The sequence below is a fragment of the Neoarius graeffei genome, chromosome 14 (assembly GCF_027579695.1).
Source record: "Neoarius graeffei isolate fNeoGra1 chromosome 14, fNeoGra1.pri, whole genome shotgun sequence".
Taxonomy (NCBI): Eukaryota; Metazoa; Chordata; class Actinopteri; order Siluriformes; family Ariidae; genus Neoarius; species Neoarius graeffei.
This window is the reverse complement of record NC_083582.1, coordinates 1672032-1694479: the sequence shown is the minus strand read 5'-3', so window position 1 is coordinate 1694479 and position 22448 is coordinate 1672032. Positions and strand designations below refer to the sequence as shown.

At 42.7% G+C, this 22448-nt stretch overlaps 1 protein-coding gene across 2 annotated transcripts in view; it reads right to left on the bottom strand.

The window, feature by feature from the left end:
• Nucleotides 1–251: 251 nt before the first annotated feature.
• LOC132897869 (interferon-induced very large GTPase 1-like) overlaps nucleotides 252–22448 on the bottom strand; it is a 31334-nt gene continuing 9137 nt past the window's right edge. Inside the window, exons 2-5 of one of the 2 annotated variants that reach the window (XM_060939115.1) lie at nucleotides 20782–20850; nucleotides 20545–20613; nucleotides 5584–5661; nucleotides 252–5454 (exon numbers count right to left, since the gene is read on the bottom strand). In XM_060939115.1, the coding sequence (XP_060795098.1) occupies nucleotides 697–5454; nucleotides 5584–5586 (4761 nt within the window). In that variant the 5' untranslated portion in view covers nucleotides 5587–5661; nucleotides 20545–20613; nucleotides 20782–20850 and the 3' untranslated portion in view covers nucleotides 252–696. The remainder of the gene's footprint in view (nucleotides 5455–5583; nucleotides 5662–20544; nucleotides 20614–20781; nucleotides 20851–22448) is intronic. The other variant, XM_060939116.1, reaches the window with a different exon arrangement.

The following is a 22448-nucleotide window of genomic DNA, read 5'->3' as shown; positions in this document are numbered from 1 at the left end:
CAACGGCGGATGGCACGGTGAATTGTGTTCACAGATAATGTTCTCTGGAAATATTCCTGAGCCCATTTTGTGATTTCCAATACAGAAGCATGCCTGTATGTGATGCAGTGCCGTCTAAGGGCCCGAAGATCACGGGCACCCAGTATGGTTTTCCGGCCTTGACCCTTACGCACAGAGATTCTTCCAGATTCTCTGAATCTTTTGATGATATTATGCACTGTAGATGATGATCTGTTCAAACTCTTTGCAATTTTACACTGTCGAACTCCTTTCTGATATTGCTCCACTATTTGTCGGCGCAGAATTAGGGGGATTGGTGATCCTCTTCCCATCTTTACTTCTGAGAGCCGCTGCCACTCCAAGATGCTCTTTTTATACCCAGTCATGTTAATGACCTATTGCCAGTTGACCTAATGAGTTGCAATTTAGTCCTCCAGCTGTTCCTTTTTTGTACCTTTAACTTTTCCAGCCTCTTATTGCCCCTGTCCCAACTTTTTTGAGATGTGTTGCTGTCATGAAATTTCAAATGAGCCAGTATTTGGCATGAAATTTCAAAATGTCTCACTTTCGACATTTGATATGTTGTCTATGTTCTATTGTGAATACAATATCAGTTTTTGAGATTTGTAAATTATTGCATTCCATTTTTATTTACAATTTGTACTTTGTCCCAACTTTTTTGGAATCGGGGTTGTATTAATGTATTCTTAAACTTTTAACAGCATCTGACAGGGTAAACTTTTTCCACTCAGCAGGAATCTTCCCTTTACCACAAAACTGTTTGTTATAGCGTTTTTCAAGATTTTCCTGAAATTCACAAACAAACCATTTCCAGTAAGCGAATGTGGAAAAATCAGGGGAGATTCCCCATTCAGGATACACCCCACCTGCTTTCCTGTAATCTTTATAAGGAACAGGAGTCTCAGGTTCACTGGATGGGTAAAAGGAGCGGTCACTTGCTACCTTTGTTGTGCAAAACTCTATGCAGAATTCTGTTGTGCCCCTATAACAGATTCCTCTCACTGCAGCGGAGCGATGATAATCAGCATTGTGATCTCCAGGATGACCTTCTTGGCTGTGGGTACAGACGGCTCCACAGAAAGGACACTGTTTCCAGCAGCACCCACAGAAATGTTTGATTAGAATCTCATCAGGTCTTTCTCTGAACTTCTCCATGGAAAAGTGTGAAATCTTACTGAGACGTTTCTTTAACTCTTCAACAACAGCTGGGAGTTCCTTCCTTATGGCTTCCACAAGAATATCAAAGTCAATGCTATTCTTACACTCTTCATCACACAACTGAACTCTCGTATCTCCTAACTCATCTGCAAGGCTCTTAGTAAAAACATCCAGCCACTGATTTGCATCACCTTTGACACGTTTGACTTCATCTGTCGTCTTTGTTGCAGCAGTGATGATGCTGGTCTGTTTCTGATCAATGCACTCTTCAATTACAGAAACTGCTTTTGGGTTTTCAGCTGCCATGAACTCTTTAACCCTGGCCTTGATGAACTCCTCAAAGTGGACTTTAGGACGGTACATGTACGTTAAGTAGTTTTTAAACCTCTCATCCTTATCTCCCTTCTGCTCTGCTAAAGACTTGAGAATGTGTTTTTCCAGATCAGCTCTGTTCCCATTAAATGGTGCTTTCTCTCTCATCTGTCCAGACACAAATAGAGCGATCTTGTTGTAGACACTCTGAAGAATCGCTTCTTTCAGTTTACCGCAAACCCGGTCTCCAAGTATCGCTGCTGATGTTGCTCCCTCATAGTATTTCTGAAAGATGTTAAAATACTCATCCCTTTTCTTTTCAAAATAATTAAGTGGATCATTTACTTCTCTGAATTTCCTGTGAAGCTCTGAGATGCGTTCTGCTGACTGTTCACACACATAAAGTGAGAGATCGACATAGAAATCTTGGGTAAGGACAGAGACATCGTCAGATAACTTTTGATCTTTCTTGAATCGTGTTTCAAATTCCTGCACCTGGGTTTTGACGTCCTGTGCAATGCGTTGAATATAATGTGAATTGTATCCCTGTGTTGAGAACGGAAATGACTCCACCTGTTTTTTGGTTTCTTCAGTGACCTGATTAATGAGATCATGTATGGGTTGGTTTAAGTTCTCTGGTGTAAGAGGATTTCTCAAAATTTTACCCATAATCCATTTCATCATGCCCTTGGAAGTTGGGATATAGCTGCTGTAATCACTGACAATTCCAATTCCTCTATACTCTGAAGAACGCTTTCGATTTGAAACCAAGTCATGTTTGTAGACCTCTCCCAGAACGTCCATTATCTCGTTTGAGATGTTAACATCTTTGATTTTTGGAGCTTGTTTAGTTATTTCAGAGACCCATTGTTCCCACAGGGAATCAAACTCCTTACTTGTGTCCATTTTACAGTTAGTCTGTCTTTTAAGTCTTGAAGCAAGCTCTTTGCTCTTTTCAAAGAGTGTCTTCTCGTAGCTCACATGTTGCTGATCAAAGTTTTGTCTCTGTTGAATGCTATCATCCACTTTCCTCTTTGCTTCCTCTATTAGATCATCATGGAGATGCTGGATTTGGGTCTCAAATCTGCATTTCCACTGAATCAGTGTTTCCTTTTCATTGTCTTCTTCAAAATATTGTTTAAATGCATTTTGGACATCCTTTAGTGTTCCTGCCATTTCTTCTTCCAGAACTTTCATCTGGTCTGTTTCTATGATTCCACTGGCTACTCTGTTCAGCATTTTGTTTTGTACAGTCATCAGACTCCTGGTCCAGTTCCCATACTTCTGCTCCAGTCTCCTGTACACTGAGATCTCTTGTGCATTTTTAAAACTGAAAACTAAATTTTCGTCCAGTAAAGAATTCCACAGATCTTTCACACACTTTTGAAACTGTGATAACTTCAGGCCATCTTTAGTTTTTGCATGAGAAAGAATATCTCTCTTTAGTTCCTGGATGTTCTCACTGTAGCATGGGTTTGGTGGTGCCATGGGTGGAGAACCCTCCCAGAGTTGTGAAAAATACTTCACATCACGCTCTACATCAAACGCAATGACATCAGTGAAATTTTCTGTACAGTAGTCTTCATCTTTAGCTGCTAATTTAGTCATTTTATCCAGTGTTTCCTGCAAATTTCTCCTTCCATCCAGGATTTTCTCTCTAGCTGCAATATCAGAAACATTCTGATGCACAAACATGCAGCTGGGGTTTAGCCTGACCTTCTTCATCCTCAGGAATGCATGAACACCAATCTGAAGTATTTCCTGCATCTCAGTTGGGTTCTCTCCAAAGATGTTAATCAAAGTCATGTTTCCTAATCCTACCACAAATGTGGAAAGTTGATTGTCATGATGGATGGTGTTGCTTCCAGCCAGTTCTGGAGCTCTGAGACCTTCAATATCAACAACTAAAATGTAGTCAATCTTCCACTCTTCCTTCATGTCCTCAGAAACTCTAACCAGCTGCATAAAGGCTCCTCTGGTGCATCTGCCTGCACTGACTGCAAACTGGAGCCCAAACATGGCGTTCAGCATAGTGGATTTCCCAGAGCTCTGAATTCCCAAAACTGACAACACAAAAACTCTCTGGTCTCCCAGTATCCTGATGACTTCATCAAAAACAGCTGAAACCCAGGTTAGAGGAACATAAGCTGCATCACCGTCCATCAGCTCCATCGGGTGCCCAGATATCATGAGCTTAGCAGCAAGTTCAGGCAATTTATTCATGTTTCCAACCCGGTTCCCTGTCGTGCTCTTGTCTTCAGAGACAGAGGCTTCATAAATCTGGCCCATCTCTCTCAGCATGTGCTCCAAGCCAAAGTTAGTAGCATTCAGTTCTTTTGATATTTTTTTTAAGTTTGATTCTTCAGCCTTCAGTTTGTCCAGATTTATTCGTTCCGTTTTTTGCTTTTCAGGTTTGTCTTGCTTTTTTAAGTCATGCACATCTATCCATTTTTGGTAATATTCTTGTTGGATGGTAGAGAGTTTCTCTGAAGTGAATTCAGTCAGCCCAATTTCAGTCCATCTGAGGAAATACACTCTCTCACTGACTGACAGGTTTAATCTCTCACTGATCAAACCATCGACAAATAACTTCATGAGGTCACTGAATCCATGTTCCTGTTGTTTCCTTCTGAGATCCTTCATTTTAGTTTTCTTGTTGCTGAGCTCATTTTCTATGTTGTTACTTTGAAGTCGCCGTAAGTCTTTGCTCGTTTGGCACCAGTCGTGCCACAGTTTTCCCTGGCAGGGCAGATATTTCTCTTTTACCCTCAGTGGATCTTTTCCTTTGAGAAAACCCATTATATTTTGTGCAGCTTCCTTTCCTCTCTTACAGGCCTCATTGTGCTCATCCACACTGACCTCTGAGTTGTTGGTCATTTTCTCAAGATTGAAGGTCCTGTGTTTTTGTGAGAGACATTTCCTGATAATATTTCTGAGTACAATAGATGCATTAGACTGACTTCTACTTTTTAGTTCCACTCTGTATTTTCCTGTACCGATCTCACACACATCATCTTCATCATCATTCTCTTCATCAGTAAGAACAACAATGAGAGGTGTTGGAGATTTGCAAAGCTCCTCTACAAGTCTCATATTATTATCATTCTCATCAAGCTTAGGCAAAAGTACAATATTTACAGAGGCCATGGTCGTAAGTATCTCTCTCTGAGTTACAGCTCTGCTGGAATCACCATGAAGATTACAGAAAGCAACACATTCAGTGAAATGATCAGAGCTTTTCCCAGATGGACAGTACCAAGCAATCTCTACCACTCCATCCATCAGTAGACAGTTTCTGCTGCTGCCTGGACAGTGTCTGTGGAAAAATGTGTTGTGCCTCTCATTAATCAGGTTGTTAATCAGCTGAGACTTGGATGAGGAAACAGACCCAAGCCTGAAGAATGCCACCATTGGAGTTTCTGCTTTGGAAACAGGTCGAGTCTCGCTGATGATTTGTCCTGAAGCATCAGTCGACTTCCAGCTCTTGTTGATTTGCCGCATTGTCCAGAGAGGAAATTCAATTTTCCCACTAAAGGGATTGGGCACCAGCAGAGGGATCGCATACTGACACTGTGCCAGTTTAGTCACCATGATTTGTTGAAGAAAATGATCTGCACAAAGGAACACTGCCATCTGAACATCCATTGGGTGAATCTCAGCCTGTTTCCTTTCAGTCTTTACATTCTGTTTTTTAAAAAGATCAGCAAAAGCACCTCCTTTAGCTCCTGTCAGAGATTTAGGTACGTTGGTTTCGTTTCTGACAGAGATGTGTCTTGCTCTGTAATCTCCTGTCAAAAGCCGCTGCATGAAAACATGAACCAGTTCGTTCTCTTTACTGGGCTCTTTGTACTCTAAAGTGGATTTGGATATTTCAAGAAAGTGTGTGCTGGTAAGTTTGTCTTCATATTTCTTCTTCAGACCAAGTCGAAGCAACAGGTCTTCTACTCCATTTGATTTTCTCTCCTGAGAAAAAAAAATCACACAAAATATCACCAGCATTTAAAATAAATAACCTAAATGCCTTTTTCTCCGCATGCTAGACATGTAGACAAGCTGAGGATGGACATCTTTCTGTGTTGTGGTGTTGCTCACCATCTGGTGCTCTTTGTTTTCTTCCAGTGAATGTTGTGGTCTCAACTTATAGTGTTGGACAGACTGCTTTCCTGGATGCTGAGAACAGATTAGATTAGATCAGATCAGATTCAACTTGATAGTCATTTGACAAGTGACAAGTACTAAGGCAACGAAATGCAGTAATTAATGTCTGTCACCACCAATAATAAATAATAATAAACATCTTCCACCACTAGCAAGTTCTCAGCTTGCAATCCCAATGAAGAGAGTCACTGGTAATGTTTGAGGTTTGGGATGTAATCAGTGTGAATACTTGATCCAGATTGAACAGGTGATGCTTTATAAACAAATACAAACGCAGAAACAAAGAGATTGTGAGCTTTTTTTTTTGAATGAAGCTTTCCAAAGCTTCACAGGAGATCTAGATAAGATCAGACTTGATCATCAGGGCTGGGATCCCACAGGATGCAACACGAAGTTTGTGTGAGGGGAAATTTTTCACTTATTTTACTTTTCAACTTGCACCCTGGTATAATAATCACTGTAAGTGCCAGTATTAGTATAACAGTAATGGTATTAGAAATGTGTTTCCACTAGGTACCTGTAGGTGGCAGTAGTCATTGAGACTTGGTTAATTACTGTGTGTTAGAAAGTCACGAGCAATAGGCATGATCAGGAGACAAAACCATTTGGGTTTTGGTCAGGGAGTCTCACCTTTTCTGACCGCAGTTTTAGGACTTAGGATGTAAAAATATGAAGATAAGGAAATAGTTTTTCAGTTTTTAAGCATTTTAATCGGTTTTGTTAATTTTTGTTGTGCCTTTTTGGAGAAATAAATCATTTTGGCTTGAAAATCCTAAAACATAAGTTGGAATGTGACTCAAAACCGAGTGGATCTACAAATAGTCAGAAAAGAGCTCCAAATGGATAAAGAAAACTCTGTGGATGTCCTTAAGAGTGGATTCAGTCATCTACATGCAAGTATTGACCTCAAGTTTGGAATTTTGTCGAAGGAACAAGTAAGAAAATGTGTCCGGCTTTGCTAATGGAGTTAGCCAATGACTCAGCTAAATTTTCGTATTACTGCTGTCTGCTAATGCTAGTTCTGCTGAATATGGAAGCCTGGCTTATGGAAAATAACCACATATAACGATTATTGGAATTGTGTCTGTGGAAAATAGGAACATTTTGGAGGATTTAAAATGTATGAACAAAGTGATGCTGCTGTTTGTCCTAAGAGGACATTAAAGCTGACTGCTAAAGGCATTGAACAAAAGCTTAGCATGACATTGGCAGATAGGAAATCCAAGTTTGCACACCTCAGTCGAATAATGAAGGAGATTGATGTCCTAATGGAAGATGAAAATAATGCTGATAGTGTGTCCCAGAAATTATCAACGGAGTTTACACAAGTGCACATGGATTTTTGCAGCCTGAATAAAACAGCAAAAGAATGTCTGAACAGGATATGATTAAAGATCAGAAAACCTGGTATGAATCTAGGACCAAATATCTTAACAGTTTTGTGGAGGATGTTGAGAACTGGTTACAAAGAGCTGCTGAGCAAGCTAAAGAAGCAAGACAGTATGATGCTGAAGTGAGCCCTGCAGATAGTGCTTCGATGGTCAGTTTATCACATAGGTTGGGGAATGCTCCTTGCAGCAGAGCAGGTTCAGTTGTGTCTTCAACTACCTCATCTACAAGGCTTAAGTATGAGGCTGAAAGAGCAGCTTTGATTGCACAGGCTAGTGCATTGAAACAAAAACAAGAAATTGACAGAGAATTGGCCCAGTTGCAAGCAAAGAAAGAGGAGCTTGAACTGCAAACAGCTATTGCTGCAGCAAGTGCGAAGATTGAAGTGCTTAGTTTGCATGAGTCTGAAGTGCAAGAACAAGTAAAGGCACCTGAGGTAAGGAATTTGCATGCTGAAGCAGTATTCTCGGAAGATGAAGAGGAAGGTGAGGAAGATGTGGCTTTTCCTGTACTACTACCAACAAGGCAGTCTTCACAACCAAGGCCACATTACTCTACAAGTAGAATGCAAAATGCACACAGCAATGTTTCATCTCCTTCACGCTCATGTGCTGACAGTGCTCATGTTGGTGGAAGACATGACGACATGCAGATTAAAGACCTGCTTGATGTTATGAAGCATCAGAATGATATCACCGAGCTGCTTGTGAAACAACAAAGGTTGTCATCCTTACCATAAGTGGACATTCCTGTTTTTAGTGGTGACCCAACTGAATACAGATTTTTCACTAAAGCCTTTGAGCATGGAATTGAAGACAGAACCCCCAGTAGTAAAGACCGTCTATACTTTCTGGAGCAGTACACAAGCGGTCAACCCAAAGTGCTTGTACGAAGTTGTCAGCATATGCATCCTGTCTTAGGGTACAAAGAGGCCAAAAGGCTATTGCACCAGCATTATGTTAACGAATACACCATTGCTATGACGTAAGTGGAGAAGGCTTTGAAGTGGCCTGTCTTAAAATCAGAAGACGTAGCATCTTTGACTGAATTGGCTGTTTTTCTCACAAGTTATCTTAATACAGTGGAAGGAATGGAGTTTAAAGAAGAGATGGATAGTCCAACTAACATGCGTGCAATTATTGCAAAACTTCCTTTCAGGTTGAGAGAAAGGTGGAGGGGATTCGCGTGTGACATACAAGAAAAGACCGGTTTCAGAGCCAGGTTTGAAGATTTGGTGTACTTTGTGGAGAGACAGGCAAGAATAGCTACTGATCCATTATTTGGCAACATTCAAGAGCCTGCGAGTTCAAAAGACAAAGGCATAGCTAAACCTGGCCACACACAAAAGTCCAAAGAAATGAAAAGCACATTTGCAATAAGTGCTGAACCTGTGACTGATGCTAAACAGTCAACAAGCAAGGCAAAGGACTTGAGTTCCTCTAGCGAGAAGTGTCATTTCTGTCAGAAAGAACACAAGCTGGCATCTTGTAAGACCATTGTGCAGAAACCTCACAAGGAGAGGCTAGAATTTTTGAAGTCCAAAGGCTTATGCTTTGGTTGCCTGTCACCTGGGCATTTGAGCAAAACTTGTGAGCAGAAAATAACATGCAAGAAGTGCTCATTGAAACACCCTACTATTCTGCACATAGCCAGCAAGCTTACTGGCCAAACCGAGAATAACAAGACAGTGACTGACAGCAGTCCACCATCTCTGGATAAGGAAACTTGTGGTTGCACTGGGGCCGGGGATGCAAAATGTGCCCTAGCTGTGGTTCCAGTGAAAGTTAAGTCTGTGAAAGGAACACATGTTGTGCAGACCTATGCATTTTTAGATTCAGGCAGTTCAGCTTGTTTCTGTTCTGAAGACTTGATGCGTGACCTAAATGTGACTGGAAGAAAGACAAACATCTTACTTTGCATGATGGGACAAGAAAGACCTGTTAGCACATATGTTGTCACAGGACTGGAGATTTGTGGATTGGAAGGTGATTCCTATGTGTCACTGCCTCAGGTGTATTCACAAAAGGAAATTCCCGTCAAGGAGGACTGCATTCCTAGACAAGATGATGTGGATAAATGGCCACACCTGAAAGAAATCCATGTCCAGGAGATTGAGGCTGGCGTAGGATTATTAATAGGAACCAATGTGCCGAAGGCTTTGGAGCCATGGAAGGTTGTTAATAGCGAGGGTAATGGGCCTTATGCTATCAGAACCGTCCTTGGGTGGGTTGTAAATGGCCCTCTACAGAAGGAAGACCCAATGGAGAATGATGAGGAATGGCCAGAAGTGGCAGCGAACAGAATTTCTGTGGCATGTCTTGACAATCTCATTCAACATCAGATGAAGCTTGACTTTCCTGAAGCTCAGCAAGCAGAGAAAGTAGAAATGTCTGTAGAAGACAGACGATTCATGGATTCCGTGTCTAAGTCGGTACAATTGGTCGACGGACACTTTAGCATTGGTCTTCCCCTGAAAGCGGTGGATGCCAAGTTAACAAACAACCCCATGATAGCTGTGCAAAGGGCAGAGCATCTGCGAAGGAAATTCATGAGGAATGAGAAGTTCTGTCAGGATTATGTCAAGTTCATGAGTGACATGCTGGAGAAGGGCTATGCAGAGAAAATTCCCGAAGATGAGGTCCACAACAACGAAGATGACGGGCGGACGTGGTACATCCCACATCACGGGGTCTACCACCCTACCAACCATAAGATCAGGGTAGTCTTCGATTGTGCAGCCAAGTTCCAAGGAATTTCTCTGAACTCACAGCTACTTCAAGGACCTGACCTAACCAACTCCTTGATTGGTGTCTTGTTAAGGTTCAGGCAAGAAACAGTAGCCTTCATGTCAGATATAGAAGGCATGTTCCATCAGGAACGGGTCCCTGCCAAAGATGTGAACCTTTTGAGATTCCTGTGGTGGCCACAGGGGGACCACAGACAAGAGTTGGAGGAACATAGGATGGTTGTGCACTTATTTGGGGCAACCTCATCCCCAAGTTGTGCCAACTATGCACTCAGGCAGTGTGCTGAGCGCTTTCAAGATCAGTTCAGTGCAGAGGCATCCAAGACAGTGATGCGACACTTTTATGGCGACGACTGCCTACGGTCAGTTGCATCTGAAGATGAAGCAGTGGCACTGATACAGGAAGTAAGAGCTCTGTGCGCTTTGGGCGGATTTAGAGTGACCAAGTGGACCTCTAATAGCCGCCGAGTCCTGGCATCAGTTCCAGAAGAGGAAAGGGCCTCAGGGGTCAGAAATTTGGATTTGGACAAAGACTCGCTTCCTCTGGAAAGAGCTCTAGGGGTACAATGGTGCATTGAATCAGATGCCTTGAAGTTCAAAGTAACCATTCAGAGGAGAGTGCTTACAAGACGAGGTTTGTTGTCCATGGTTAGTTCCATCTATGACCCTCTAGGAATTCTCTCTCCCATAATCCTCCCAGTGAAAGGTATACTGCAGGAATTGTGTGTGAGGAAACATGGTTGGGATGATGATATGCCAGAACCCCTAGTGAAGCAGTGGGAACAATGGATAACTCACCTGCACAAGTTGTCAGAGCTGGAAGTGAGGCGATGTGTTAAGACACATGACTTTGGAACAGCTACAACAGCCAGACTGCATCATTTCACCAATGCTAGTGAGCGAGGTTATGGCACTTGTACTTACCTGGTCTTGAAAAATGAGAAGCATGAAGAACAGTGTTCTTTCATCATGGGAAAGGCAAGAGTTGCGCCTCTAAAACCAGTCACGATACCCAGGCTGGAGCTCACTGCAGCGACTGTAGCTGCGAAGATGGACAACATGATACGAGCCGAGCTAGACATGGATTTGGAGGAATCGGTATTCTGGACTGATAGTACCACAGTCCTTAGGTACATCCAGAATGAATCAGCAAGGTTTCGTACATTTGTTGCCAACCGGATTACAGCAATCAGGGAACAGTGCAAAGTAAGCCAGTGGAGGTATGTGGAATCCTTCAACAATCCAGCGGACCATGCTTCCAGAGGTTGCACAGTGGAAGCGTTCCTGAGGGCCAATACCTGGTTATCGGGGCCGGAATTCCTGTTGCGGCCTGAGGACGCATGGCCTAGCTTTCCAGACAGTTTCAATCAGTCTCTGGTGAAGGATCCTGAAGTGAAGGAAGCTGCGGTATTCACTGTGGTCACTGAGAACGCAGAGGATGTAGTCCTAAAGTTCATCCATCATTATTCAGATTGGCATCGTCTGAAGCGAGTGGTTGCGTGGATGATCAAGCTTAAGAACACCCTGAAGCTTCTAAGTCAAAAACAAAAGGAATTTGCATCAGCCTTGAAAGAAGGAAGTGATGGTCTTGGAAAGGATAAGAAGAACGTGGAAAGAAGGATGGCTGAACTGAAGGCTTCTTTGTGTGTCAGTCCTCCATCCTTGGATGACATCTTGGAGGCTGAGTTAGAGATTGTACAAATCAGCCAGCAACGTGCATTCTCTAAAGAGATAGCTGCATTGGAACAAGGGAAGTTGGTCTCAAAGAGCAGCCCCCTCTACAGGTTGTCACCTGTCTTGCAGGACAACATTGTGAGAGTGGGTGGCAGACTGAATAGAGCCAGTATGCCTGAAGAGTCAAAGTACCCGGCTATCTTGTCAAAGGATATGCACATTACATTGCTTATCCTAAGAGCAGTTCATAAAGAAGTTGGACATAGTGGTCGCAATTATATGCTGTCAAAGTCGAGGCAAAAGTATTGGCTGCCTAAGCCTCATGCCGTCATTAGGAACATGCTGTCTCAGTGCGTCACCTGTAGACGGCTTCACGGCACTGCAAGCAGTCAGATTATGGCCGACCTTCCAAAAGACAGAGTCTTACCTGACGAGTCGCCATTTACTAATGTCGGTGTCGATTATTTCGGCCCATTCGACGTCAAGAGAGGCCGTACAACATTGAAGAGATATGGAGTGCTTTTTACGTGTCTTGCAGTGAGAGCAGTTCACACCGAGGTGGCAAGTTCACTTGATACAGACTCCTGTATTCATGCCCTACGAAGATTTGTTGCTAGAAGGGGTCAAGTCAAAGTGATCGGATCGGCCAACGGCACAAACTTCATCAGTGCAGAACGTGAGCTGCGACAGGCAGTACAGGAGTTGAATCAGGAACAGATTGAAGCTGAAATGGCACAAAGGAACATTAAGTGGATCTTTAACCCCCCAACAGCGTCCCACCATGGCGGGGTGTGGGAACGCCAGATAAGATCAGTGAGGAAGATCCTGAATTCTATCGTGAAGCAGCAGACTTTGGATGAGGAAGGTCTGCAAACACTTATGTGTGAGGTTGAGGCCATCATCAATAGCCGCCCTCTCACGAAAGTGTCGGATGATCCTAACGACTTGGAGGCAATTACCCCGAACCATCTTCTTCTGATGAAGACCAAACCTGTAATACCTCCAGGTATCTTCAATGCCAAGGATATCTACTCCAGACGCAGATGGCGCCAGGTCATATGGCAGAGTTGTTTTGGAAACGCTGGACTAAGGAGTATTTGCCAGACTTGCAGCGAAGGCAAAAGTGGCTGCACCCAAGGCGTAATGTTGCAGTTGGGGACATTGTGCTTCTGATTGATGATTCGGCTCCCAGAAGTTCCTGGATCATGGGGCGAGTCATCGAGACCATCCAGGACAGTAGGGGAAGAGTTCGACAAGTTCGACTGAAGACCAGCACGAATCTTCTCCTGAGACCAGTCACCAAGCTGTGTCTCCTACTTGAAGCAGATATGTAGCATATTGCTTGGTGCATGAGACAGTGGTAAAGACTGATCTCCAACGGTGAGTCATGTGCTTGAACCTCTGACTCCATGTTGTTCCAGTTTATGAAGACATATTGGGCATTAATAGAGATTAAACTTTGAACATCCCTTTTTTGAAAACATGATCAAAAAAGTTCCAGACGTGAAAACATTGTAAAAAAAAAAGGAAGATTGTACAAAATTTGGTTGTTTTATATAACAAATTGTTTACTGTTATTAAGTTTAGTACTTTAGTATAGTTTAATGTTTATGGTAATTGTTTGTTTATTTACAAGACAATTAGGGGCCGGATATGTAAGTGCCAGTATTAGTATAACAGTAATGGTATTAGAAATGTGTTTCCACTAGGTACCTGTAGGTGGCAGTAGTCATTGAGACTTGGTTAATTACTGTGTGTTAGAAAGTCACGAGCAATAGGCATGATCAGGAGACAAAACCATTCGGGTTTTGGTCATGGAGTCTCACCTTTTCTGACCGCAGTTTTAGGACTTAGGATGTAAAAATATTAAGATAAGGAAATAGTTTTTCAGTTTTTAAGCATTTTAATCGGTTTTGTTAATTTTTGTTGTGCCTTTTTGGAGAAATAAATCATTTTGGCTTGAAAATCCTAAAACACGAGTTGGAATGTGACTCAAAACCAAGTGGATCTACAATCACACTTACACCTGAAGACAGACCACTGAAAAATTAGAACGGAAATGGCATCAAACTAAATTGGTAGTATTCCAGTTAGCATGGAAGGAGAGCCTCCTGAAGTATAGTAAATTGTTCTACAGGCCTTCTGACTTTCACAGCACACTTGCAGCATGGTGACCAGAATAAAGATATTTGCTGAAAACAAAATTCATATATATTTCTATATTTATTTTTGCTCCTCTGCAGCCCAGTCCTTCCAAAAGTCCAGCCTTTCTCTTTTTGTTTGGTCTTTTTCACCTCCCTTTCCCCCTTTCTTAAATTTGTGATTAAGCTGAGTTTACTGTAGTGTTCCCTTTATTTTTCTTCTTTTTAATTCTTTCCCTTAAAAATCTCATCATCATCTCATTATCTGTAGCCGCTTTATCCTGTTCTACAGGGTCGCAGGCGAGCTGGAGCCTATCCCAGCTGACTACGGGTGAAAGGCGGGGTACACCCTGGACAAGTCGCCAGGTCATCACAGGGCTGACACATAGACACAGACAACCATTCACACTCACATTCACACCTACGCTCAATTTAGAGTCACCAGTTAACCTAACCTGCATGTCTTTGGACTGTGGGGGAAACCGGAGCACCCGGAGGAAACCCACGCGGACACGGGGAGAACATGCAAACTCCACACAGAAAGGCCCTCGCCGGCCACGGGGCTCGAACCCAGACCTTCTTGCTGTGAGGTGACAGCGCTAACCACTACACCACCGTGCCACCCTCCCTTAAAAATATTTTTAGTTATTATATTTCAGTATGTTCCTGTTGACTGGATGTTTGGCTTCTCTCAATAGGACAAAGGCAAACATTTTCTTCTATTGTCTTGCCAACTGGAATGATCAAATTTGTAATTGTTGTTTGGTTGTTCCAGGAGCATCACCCAGTCGGGGTCCGAGCCAACATGGAGAGCTTCATTTTGCAGTGCCTGGGGCTACAGTATTGTGTGGGTCAATGTAGTGGAATTTAGATTTGGTGTGTATCTCATAAAATTGAGTAGGTGTGAATTACTGGATTGCCCCTAGCATGTTGGTGTTGGACTCCTCCACAGGTAGGTTGGGGTACTGCTGGGAAAGACCTGAGCAGCTGATAATATTGTTCGACCATAGTAAAGCTGTAGAGAGTTTTTAATTACTGTTAATGCGATTTCTTTTTTGCAGTGGATTTTATTTATTTATTTTTACTCTTTTTCCTTGCAATAAATAAGAACATATTTGAGAATTCACATCTCTGCTTGTCTTCTTTCATTCAGTTAAAAGGCTTGTGATTGGGCAGCAACACAGCTCGTACTTGTTATCCCCCGCCCAAATGAAGTTGAGTGGGGGATATAAAAATGGGTTCCATCTGTGTTTCCGGGCCATATCTTTAAAACTACTGAAGATATCTTCATGAAAATGTGTATACATATCAAGCAACATGTGAACTGGTGCCTTTTGCCATTTTGGATTTTTGAAAAAAAAGTATTTTTCAAATTTTTACATAAATTTATTTTGACTTAGTTTCTAAGAGCAATGTTCGTTTCTGGAGCATATATCCAAAACTATTGCTGATACGGATTTGAATCTTGGTATACATGTTAACAAGGTGATGTAGATGTGACTTTTCATACTAAGAAATTTGAGAAATTTTAATTTTTAATGTTTCCATGGAAACAATTTCAGACTTAGTCTCTCAGGTTAGTCTTAGGGGCAGGTTTTGTTTCCGGAGCAGAACTTGAAAGCTATGAGTGGTTTGGTGTTGAAAGTTGGTAAATGTGTTGATTCTGTAATGTATTTCTGCCTTTTGATACTAAGAAATGTGAGAAATGTTAATTTTTAGCTCCCCTGGACCAAAGACCCAGTGGGTATTTATGCCATGGGCTGCTGAGATCAGTGTAAAGAGGTCGGGTTGGGTTCCTGCAGCACAACTTGAAAAATGTGACAAATAATATCTTGAAACTTGGTGTATAGGGCGGGGATATAGACGACTCTGTCTTCTTGTTCTATTTGCCATTGGATCAAACCAATAGATTCCCTGGTTTTCTCAGGGTGGTGCAGTCGCTACTGTGATTCTACTCCAATTTTGTTTTGGCCGTGGACATTGTGGTCCCACGTCCACACCAGTATTGCCAAATTGCTCTGTTTGGATACTGGAGCAGGATCCTTAACCTTAAAAATGTCAGCCAAATGAGCAATGTAGGGTATTATTATTTATTTTAAATTTACACTATATTACTCTCTGTGTGGAGTTTGCATGTTCTCCCCGTGTCCGCGTGGGTTTCCTCCGGGTGCTCCGGTTTCCCCCACAGTCCAAAGACATGCAGGTTAGGTTAACTGGTGACTCTAAATTGAGTGTAGGTGTGAATGTGAGTGTGAATGGTTGTCTGTGTCTATGTGTCAGCCCTGTGATGACCTGGCGACTTGTCCAGGGTGAACCCCGCCTTTCACCCGTAGTCAGCTGGGATAGGATCCAGCTTGCCTGTGACCCTGTAGGACAGGATAAAGCGGCTAGAGACAATGAGATGAGATGAGACTATATTACTCAAAACATACAGTGGTATTCGGCAAAAAACAAAAAACCCCCACAGCAATTACACTAAAAGGTACAGATACTACAATTATTTACTGTAAATTTGCAGAACTCTACTGGCAAATCTGCCAGTAAATTATTAGAACATTTTACAGTATTTATTGACACTGAGCTGTAAATCTGATAATACACTAAAGGTGGCTACATTATAGTCTGCAGCTATTACAATTATGCTCATTGCATAGAAAGCTTTATGAGTGAAAACATGCAGAGGTTAAAAAAATTAAAAGTAATGTGGTTCACCCTCAAAAACTGGGAATGGGAGTTCCCAAAAAATACATGGGAAGTGCGGCTTATGGGGCAAAAGTTTGAATAGTCCTGGCAAGGGCGTAGGTTTGGTCTAAGCTTTGGTAGGGACATTACAACTTACTCCCACTCCCCCCCCCATAACTTGATCATACATCACATGTAATGGCCTCTGCATGCTCTTGCGACAAGAATTTCGCAGATAGCTTTTCGCAGACAGTTGTAATTTATTGTTGAGCGGGGAGTAATAGGCGTGCGCGATGTTGTTCACCGGCACAATGCAAGGGGGCGCGAAGTCGCTAGGAGTAGTTGGTGGGTGTGGTTAGTGGAGTGTTTATCCTCCGGTTACTTATAATGACTAGAACTGGAGTCGTATAGATGTACGTACTTCCTCACTTCCTCGATCAACCGCTCTTCGTACTGCTCCATCTTTGCTTGTGTTTTTAAAAATGGCGGTCGTGAAAACAAACCAAACCGGGAAAGTAGGGAAGCAGAAGTGCGTGTACAGCGGATGTAGAGTGGACCAATCAGAGCCCTCTTGTCTGCGGCGCTGTCTGCGAGGCTGTCTGCGGTGGTAACAATTTTTGGGAGGTGTGTGCAGAGCGTCTGCGAAGGTGGAGGGGGCTACGCAGACACTGTCTGCGACGCTATCTGCGAGGACTGGGTTGTCAGCGTAAATTGGCCTGTACACAACCACACTCATACTCAGCGGAACAGCTCAAGAACACTTTACTTATTCCTTTTCCAAATTCAGCATACATTTTGCATTTTGTCCTCTTATGCAGTTAAGAGAAAAACATTCCAGGTAAGATCAAAATAAATAACTATTATTGGGATCTTCTGTATTATACAGCAAACACAAATCCAGATAAGAACAAAGAAATAACTTCTTGCACTTCAGGTAAATGATGCAATCTCTACATTATTGGGATATTGTGCATTTAAGAGAAAAATATCCAGAAAAGAACAAATAAATAATATCTTGCACTATATAAAAATAAATAAATAAAAATCTCTGTATTATTGCAGTGTTTGTTGCATGCTTATGTGCATCTGTGTTTATCAACTGGCAAAACTAAATATGTAAACATAAATGCTTCGAACTTTTACACCCATCTAAATGCAGTGTAATCTGCAGATTTTTACAGGGGTATGAATATGTCTGTAATGTTATTTAAATTCACCAAACACATGCCTCCGTCTGTCATTAGCAGACACAAACTGCTGCCCAATTTCTTTCAAATCAATGAGGTCAAGTGCTGTTTGATGCACATGGCATACGCTGACGTTGTTAAGGTGCTGCTGGGTCATTGTCAACCTCAGCCAAGTTTTTAGCCTTTTCAAAGCACTGAAGCTTCTTTCAGCTTCTGCTGATGCCACAGGGATAACTAACAACAGCCTAACAAGTTTCTCCACCTCCACCTCATCAAACAGGCCACATACTTCACTGGGCATCCCTCTCAGGATATCTGCAGCTTCTCCACTTGATTTCAGTGCATGCTTGTTGAGAAACATGGGAAGCTGAATCCTCAGACTCTCCCTGTCAATCTCTGGATACTCTCCAATAGTGTCATTAAGCCTACCGGTGAGGAGCACATCCTCAACCTGTTTGAATTTCTCCAGATCAGGTTGGTTGAATCTGTCTTTGAACTGCATATCCAAACAGTCCAAGACCTTGAAAAACTCAATCCTGTAGAACTCCTCTGCTGTCTTTGGCTGATGATGACTAGCCTGACCAGTATATCTCCTAGGGGGTTTTCTTTGGTGAGGAATTTCAATAGCCTCAATCCCTAAATTATCCACCATCTGCACTGCCTTCTCAAACAATTCTGCAAACTTTTCCTCAGTCCTTTTCTCCTGAATAGTTGAGCTTACATATAGAACTGCAGTCTGCATGCCGGCAATTGTTTGGGAATGATTCTGCAGGAATTTGTTCAAACACTCAAGCTCTCCGAGCACCTCTGTGGCTAGAAAGAGGCCCAGAATGGTCTTCCCCTTTTGGAATCGCTCCAATAGACCATTTGCCCTAGTGCCTGTGTCCGAACCAAATGAGGCCATTTCCTCCAGACTGTTTAGGTTAGCCTCATATTCATTGAGGACTACCTGCACAGCTTGCCCACGGACAGTCCATCTTGTGGGACAGAGTGGTTTAACTGTCCTGGTGGGCCCCTCTGGTACAGTATGCTGTGCCAGTATGCCTTTAAATTTGCCAGATTGGTTGCTCAGTGTTCCAAGTTCATGGACCCACTGAAGCGCATCACGCAGTAACGGTGAGGAATTGCATGCACATTGTGTAATTAGGTTGACACAATGTGCGCCACAGTGTACATACAATGCCAGGGGCTGCTCCTTTTTAAGCACTGCCTGGGCCCCAGAAAAATGCCCTGCCATGTTTGCTGCCCCGTCATACGTCTGTCCTCGCAAACCTGAGATAGGCAGGTTTAGTCTGAGGAGCACGTCCACAGTTAGTTTTGCCATCTGCTCGCCAGTTGTTGCTGGTGTATTGTACAAGCCCAGAAATGCTTCCACTGGCACCAGGTCTTTATCAACATATCTCAGGCATATAGAGACCTGCTCTTTGCCCTGGATGTCCTGGGTTCCATCCATAATGATGGAAAATTGGACAACAGGGAGGGACCTAATCATTGTGGCAATTCCTCTCACAATTGTGTTGCCAAACAAAGCCAAGTATTCATTTTGGCACTGCGGACTTACATAATCATGGCAGCGAGTCAGCCAGGAAGTTAGGACTGGGTCATCCTTTGCCTTTAACTTCAGAAGGTGGAACAAATTACCCTCATTTGAATCATGCCCTCTCACTGCAAGTCCCTGCCTAGCCAGATACCTCACACACTCCATAATTTCCACAAGACAATGCCTGGCTTCCTGCTGCGTCTTGGCTAAAGCACTGGCCAGCTGTGTATGGACTGGAGTTTGCTCCATTGCATTCACAGTGACCGCATGAAGGTGTGCTTTGCTATTTTGATGGCGGGTAAAGCTCTCAGAAGCATTTTTCCAATTGCCAAAACCATTTAGGCTAAATGCAGGATCGTGTTTTTTTTCTAGGGAGGTCTTTTTGATCGTAAAGGCTTTGACACACTCAAAACAAAGAACTTTTTGTATGGTGGGGCTATAATGCAGCCATGGATAGAGACTAAACCATTTGGCCTGAAACAGCAGCCTCCTATTGGACAGCTGCTGTGCTGAAATGAATTTTGCATCAGGCTGGTATGGCGCACTCCCAATGTCCAGGACACTGCTACCCTGACTTGCTTGATGGTCACTGGCGCTCACACTCAGTACTTTTACATGCACATCCAAATCAAGCTGCTGTCGGTAATCGAGCAAAGGGTCCCAGCAGGGGTGCCAGAGAAATCCAATCCTACATGCACACAAGGAAATCGAGCTATTGTGTGAGGTACATTGTGCACCCGAGCCACAGGTGGCGCTACACGCCCCATTGTGTTGGTACACTTCCGGTTGTTGTCATGAAGAAGAGCTATTCAAGAGCAGTGTTGCCAGATACTGCTGACGTTATCCAGCCCAAAATATGTTCAAAACCCGCCAAAATACACTTAAAACTGCCCAATCTGGCAACACTATATAAACAAAGTTATCAGTTCTAAAATGGCCACTAAGTTGAAGTTGATCTGTAATGGTGAACATATTAACTGTTAGCCTGCTAACATGCTAATAACTTACCAACTAATTGGAAATGGGTGCGTACATGCCCAGACACAAGTGTTCCTAATAAAGTGGCAGCTAAGGTGACGTGTCATGCCGACCGAGCCTGTTTGTTGTTTTTTTCGACTGAGGCTGTTGTGTTTCCCGCTTGCGGTCTCATCACTCGTCACTTCCGGAAGGGGCAGTGCTGAAGTAAGTAGCTCGCTCGATAGGGTTTACATCCACTAAGTAGCTCGGCAAAAATCGCATAATCCAGGTCGTGTAGCTCGATTACGAGGAATCAAGTTCGGTTCAATTTCAGCCGAGCTAAGGTGTTTCCATGCCATTTAGAACTTCGATTTCAGTCGAGCAACGGCAGAAATTCGATTTTCTCTATGTGCATGTAAACGCACTGACTGACTGCCTCCTATAGAGCAAACAAAATGTAACCTGGTTTATATTCACACTAGCTTGACTTAATAAAGACGAACACTTCAAATGGCATATTTACTAAGATCATTTGTTAGTATATTCCATATATGTCACATCAGAGAACCAAAACCTCACCTGGAGCCCTGAAGCTCCAGCCACCTCTCCTTCTATCTGTCCTGCCCCTTCACTGGATGTCTGAACATCCTATGTGAAAAAGAACATATAATTAGTAGACATATCTTGGGAGCTGTGTCTCAGAGCTCTATTTATTTCAGACCAATGTGAATTAACTTTTGGCTGCCCTATTCAACATATATCACATTCAGTGTCATTGCTGACCTACTTATGCCTGTTCTTAACTTTACACCTCACCTGACCACCTGTAGGTTCTGCTTCCTCTGTCGAAACCTCCTCCTGGTTGGCGCTACACTTCTTTGTGTCCTATGTAATCAAACAAAATGTTCATGAAAAAGATTCATGAACCCACACAGCAAAATCCCCAGTGTTGAATTAACACCCAGAGTGTTGATTTAACACCCTACTGTGTTTATATGTGTCCAATTGGACACAAATGAACTCTGAAAGTGTTAATTCAACACTGGGAAATTTGCTGTGCATTTTTAACAAACATGAGGACTGGAATATAGCCTACATGTTGCCATGATGTATTTAGCTCAGGTGAAAAGAAATTATGCTATGACTGAGTTCAAACTGGGCAAAAAGAAAACTATAGTGACAAAAGCACAGATTCTTAACCTGCACAAGGCTTGCATCTTTCTTCTGTTGTCTAATTTCATGCACAGAGTTTTCATTAATTAGCAACAACAACTGGCAAGCTTTATAGCCACCAGGCTACACTAGCACTAACTAACTAATTAAAACAGGAGCTATCAGCATCTTTCCATGACTGCCCGTGTTTATTGCATGTATCTGCCAGGGCTTTATCCTGTTGGCTACTACAGACAGTTAAAACTAGCACTCCAAAAAGACACGGGAGGGGAGGAGGAAATATAACACTTAGCTAAGCCTTCACTGAACGCTGCAATAATTGTGTTGCGTGACACAGCTAAATATCAAACTTCTGGGCGCACTCAGGGTTCCTACGCAGTATGGAATTTGATTTTAGTATTTTCCCGGTCTGGAAAAGTATGGAAAATGGAAATTAGGGTATGGAGAAATATTTGTGTTTCCAGACCTTTGCCGCTACATAGTAAAATGAAGCTCAACATTCCGACATTCAGTTGAATTTTGCCAAAGAAATGTGTTGAAATGCGGAGGGAGGGAAACGGGTGTTCTGTTGTACTGGCATGCGCTCCGCCACACCCCCTGAACCTGCTTGCTTCTTGCAAGACTTTGGACAAGACGCAGGAAAACCCCCTGCTACAAAATGCCTCTTGAACACGCGTGAACACACATCATAGCGCCAGTCGGTGTAAAAATGCTTATGGCTTATTTGGCAGTGTTGCCAGAATTTGCTAGAAAAATAAGGCACATGGACCCTGAAAACAAGCGACCCAAGACAAAAAAACCTGCCAACAAAAATATGAAGGCTGTGTACGCAAACGTACATATAAACTGAACAATGCTGTTATTACATTATTATTATTATAATTACATTACACAGAGATGCCTACTAGTGCGGATTGGCCGTATTTTGTACGGAAAAGTTACGTAAATACGATGTTACGGCAAACAGTGTTATTCTGTACGGAATTATTATAAAGTCTTAAAAAATTCCAGTGAGTTGTTTTTAAATGTCCAAGCGACTTTTTCAATCCATGCGCAATTCACGGCTATTTATTTTTACGACAACCACACATGCTGTGTGTGACATGCGCAGATTCCGCACATTTGCTCGCACCATTTTCGATACGGTAGAATGGCCGTGCGTTACACCCAGTCAAAAAGGCAATGGATACGCGCACTGCAAACTGTGTAGAACTGACATTAACATCACTCATGGTGGTCGCGATGACTGCACGCGGCATGTCAACTACAAAAAAACAAACATATGGAGTATGCTGAAATGGCGAGTCAGG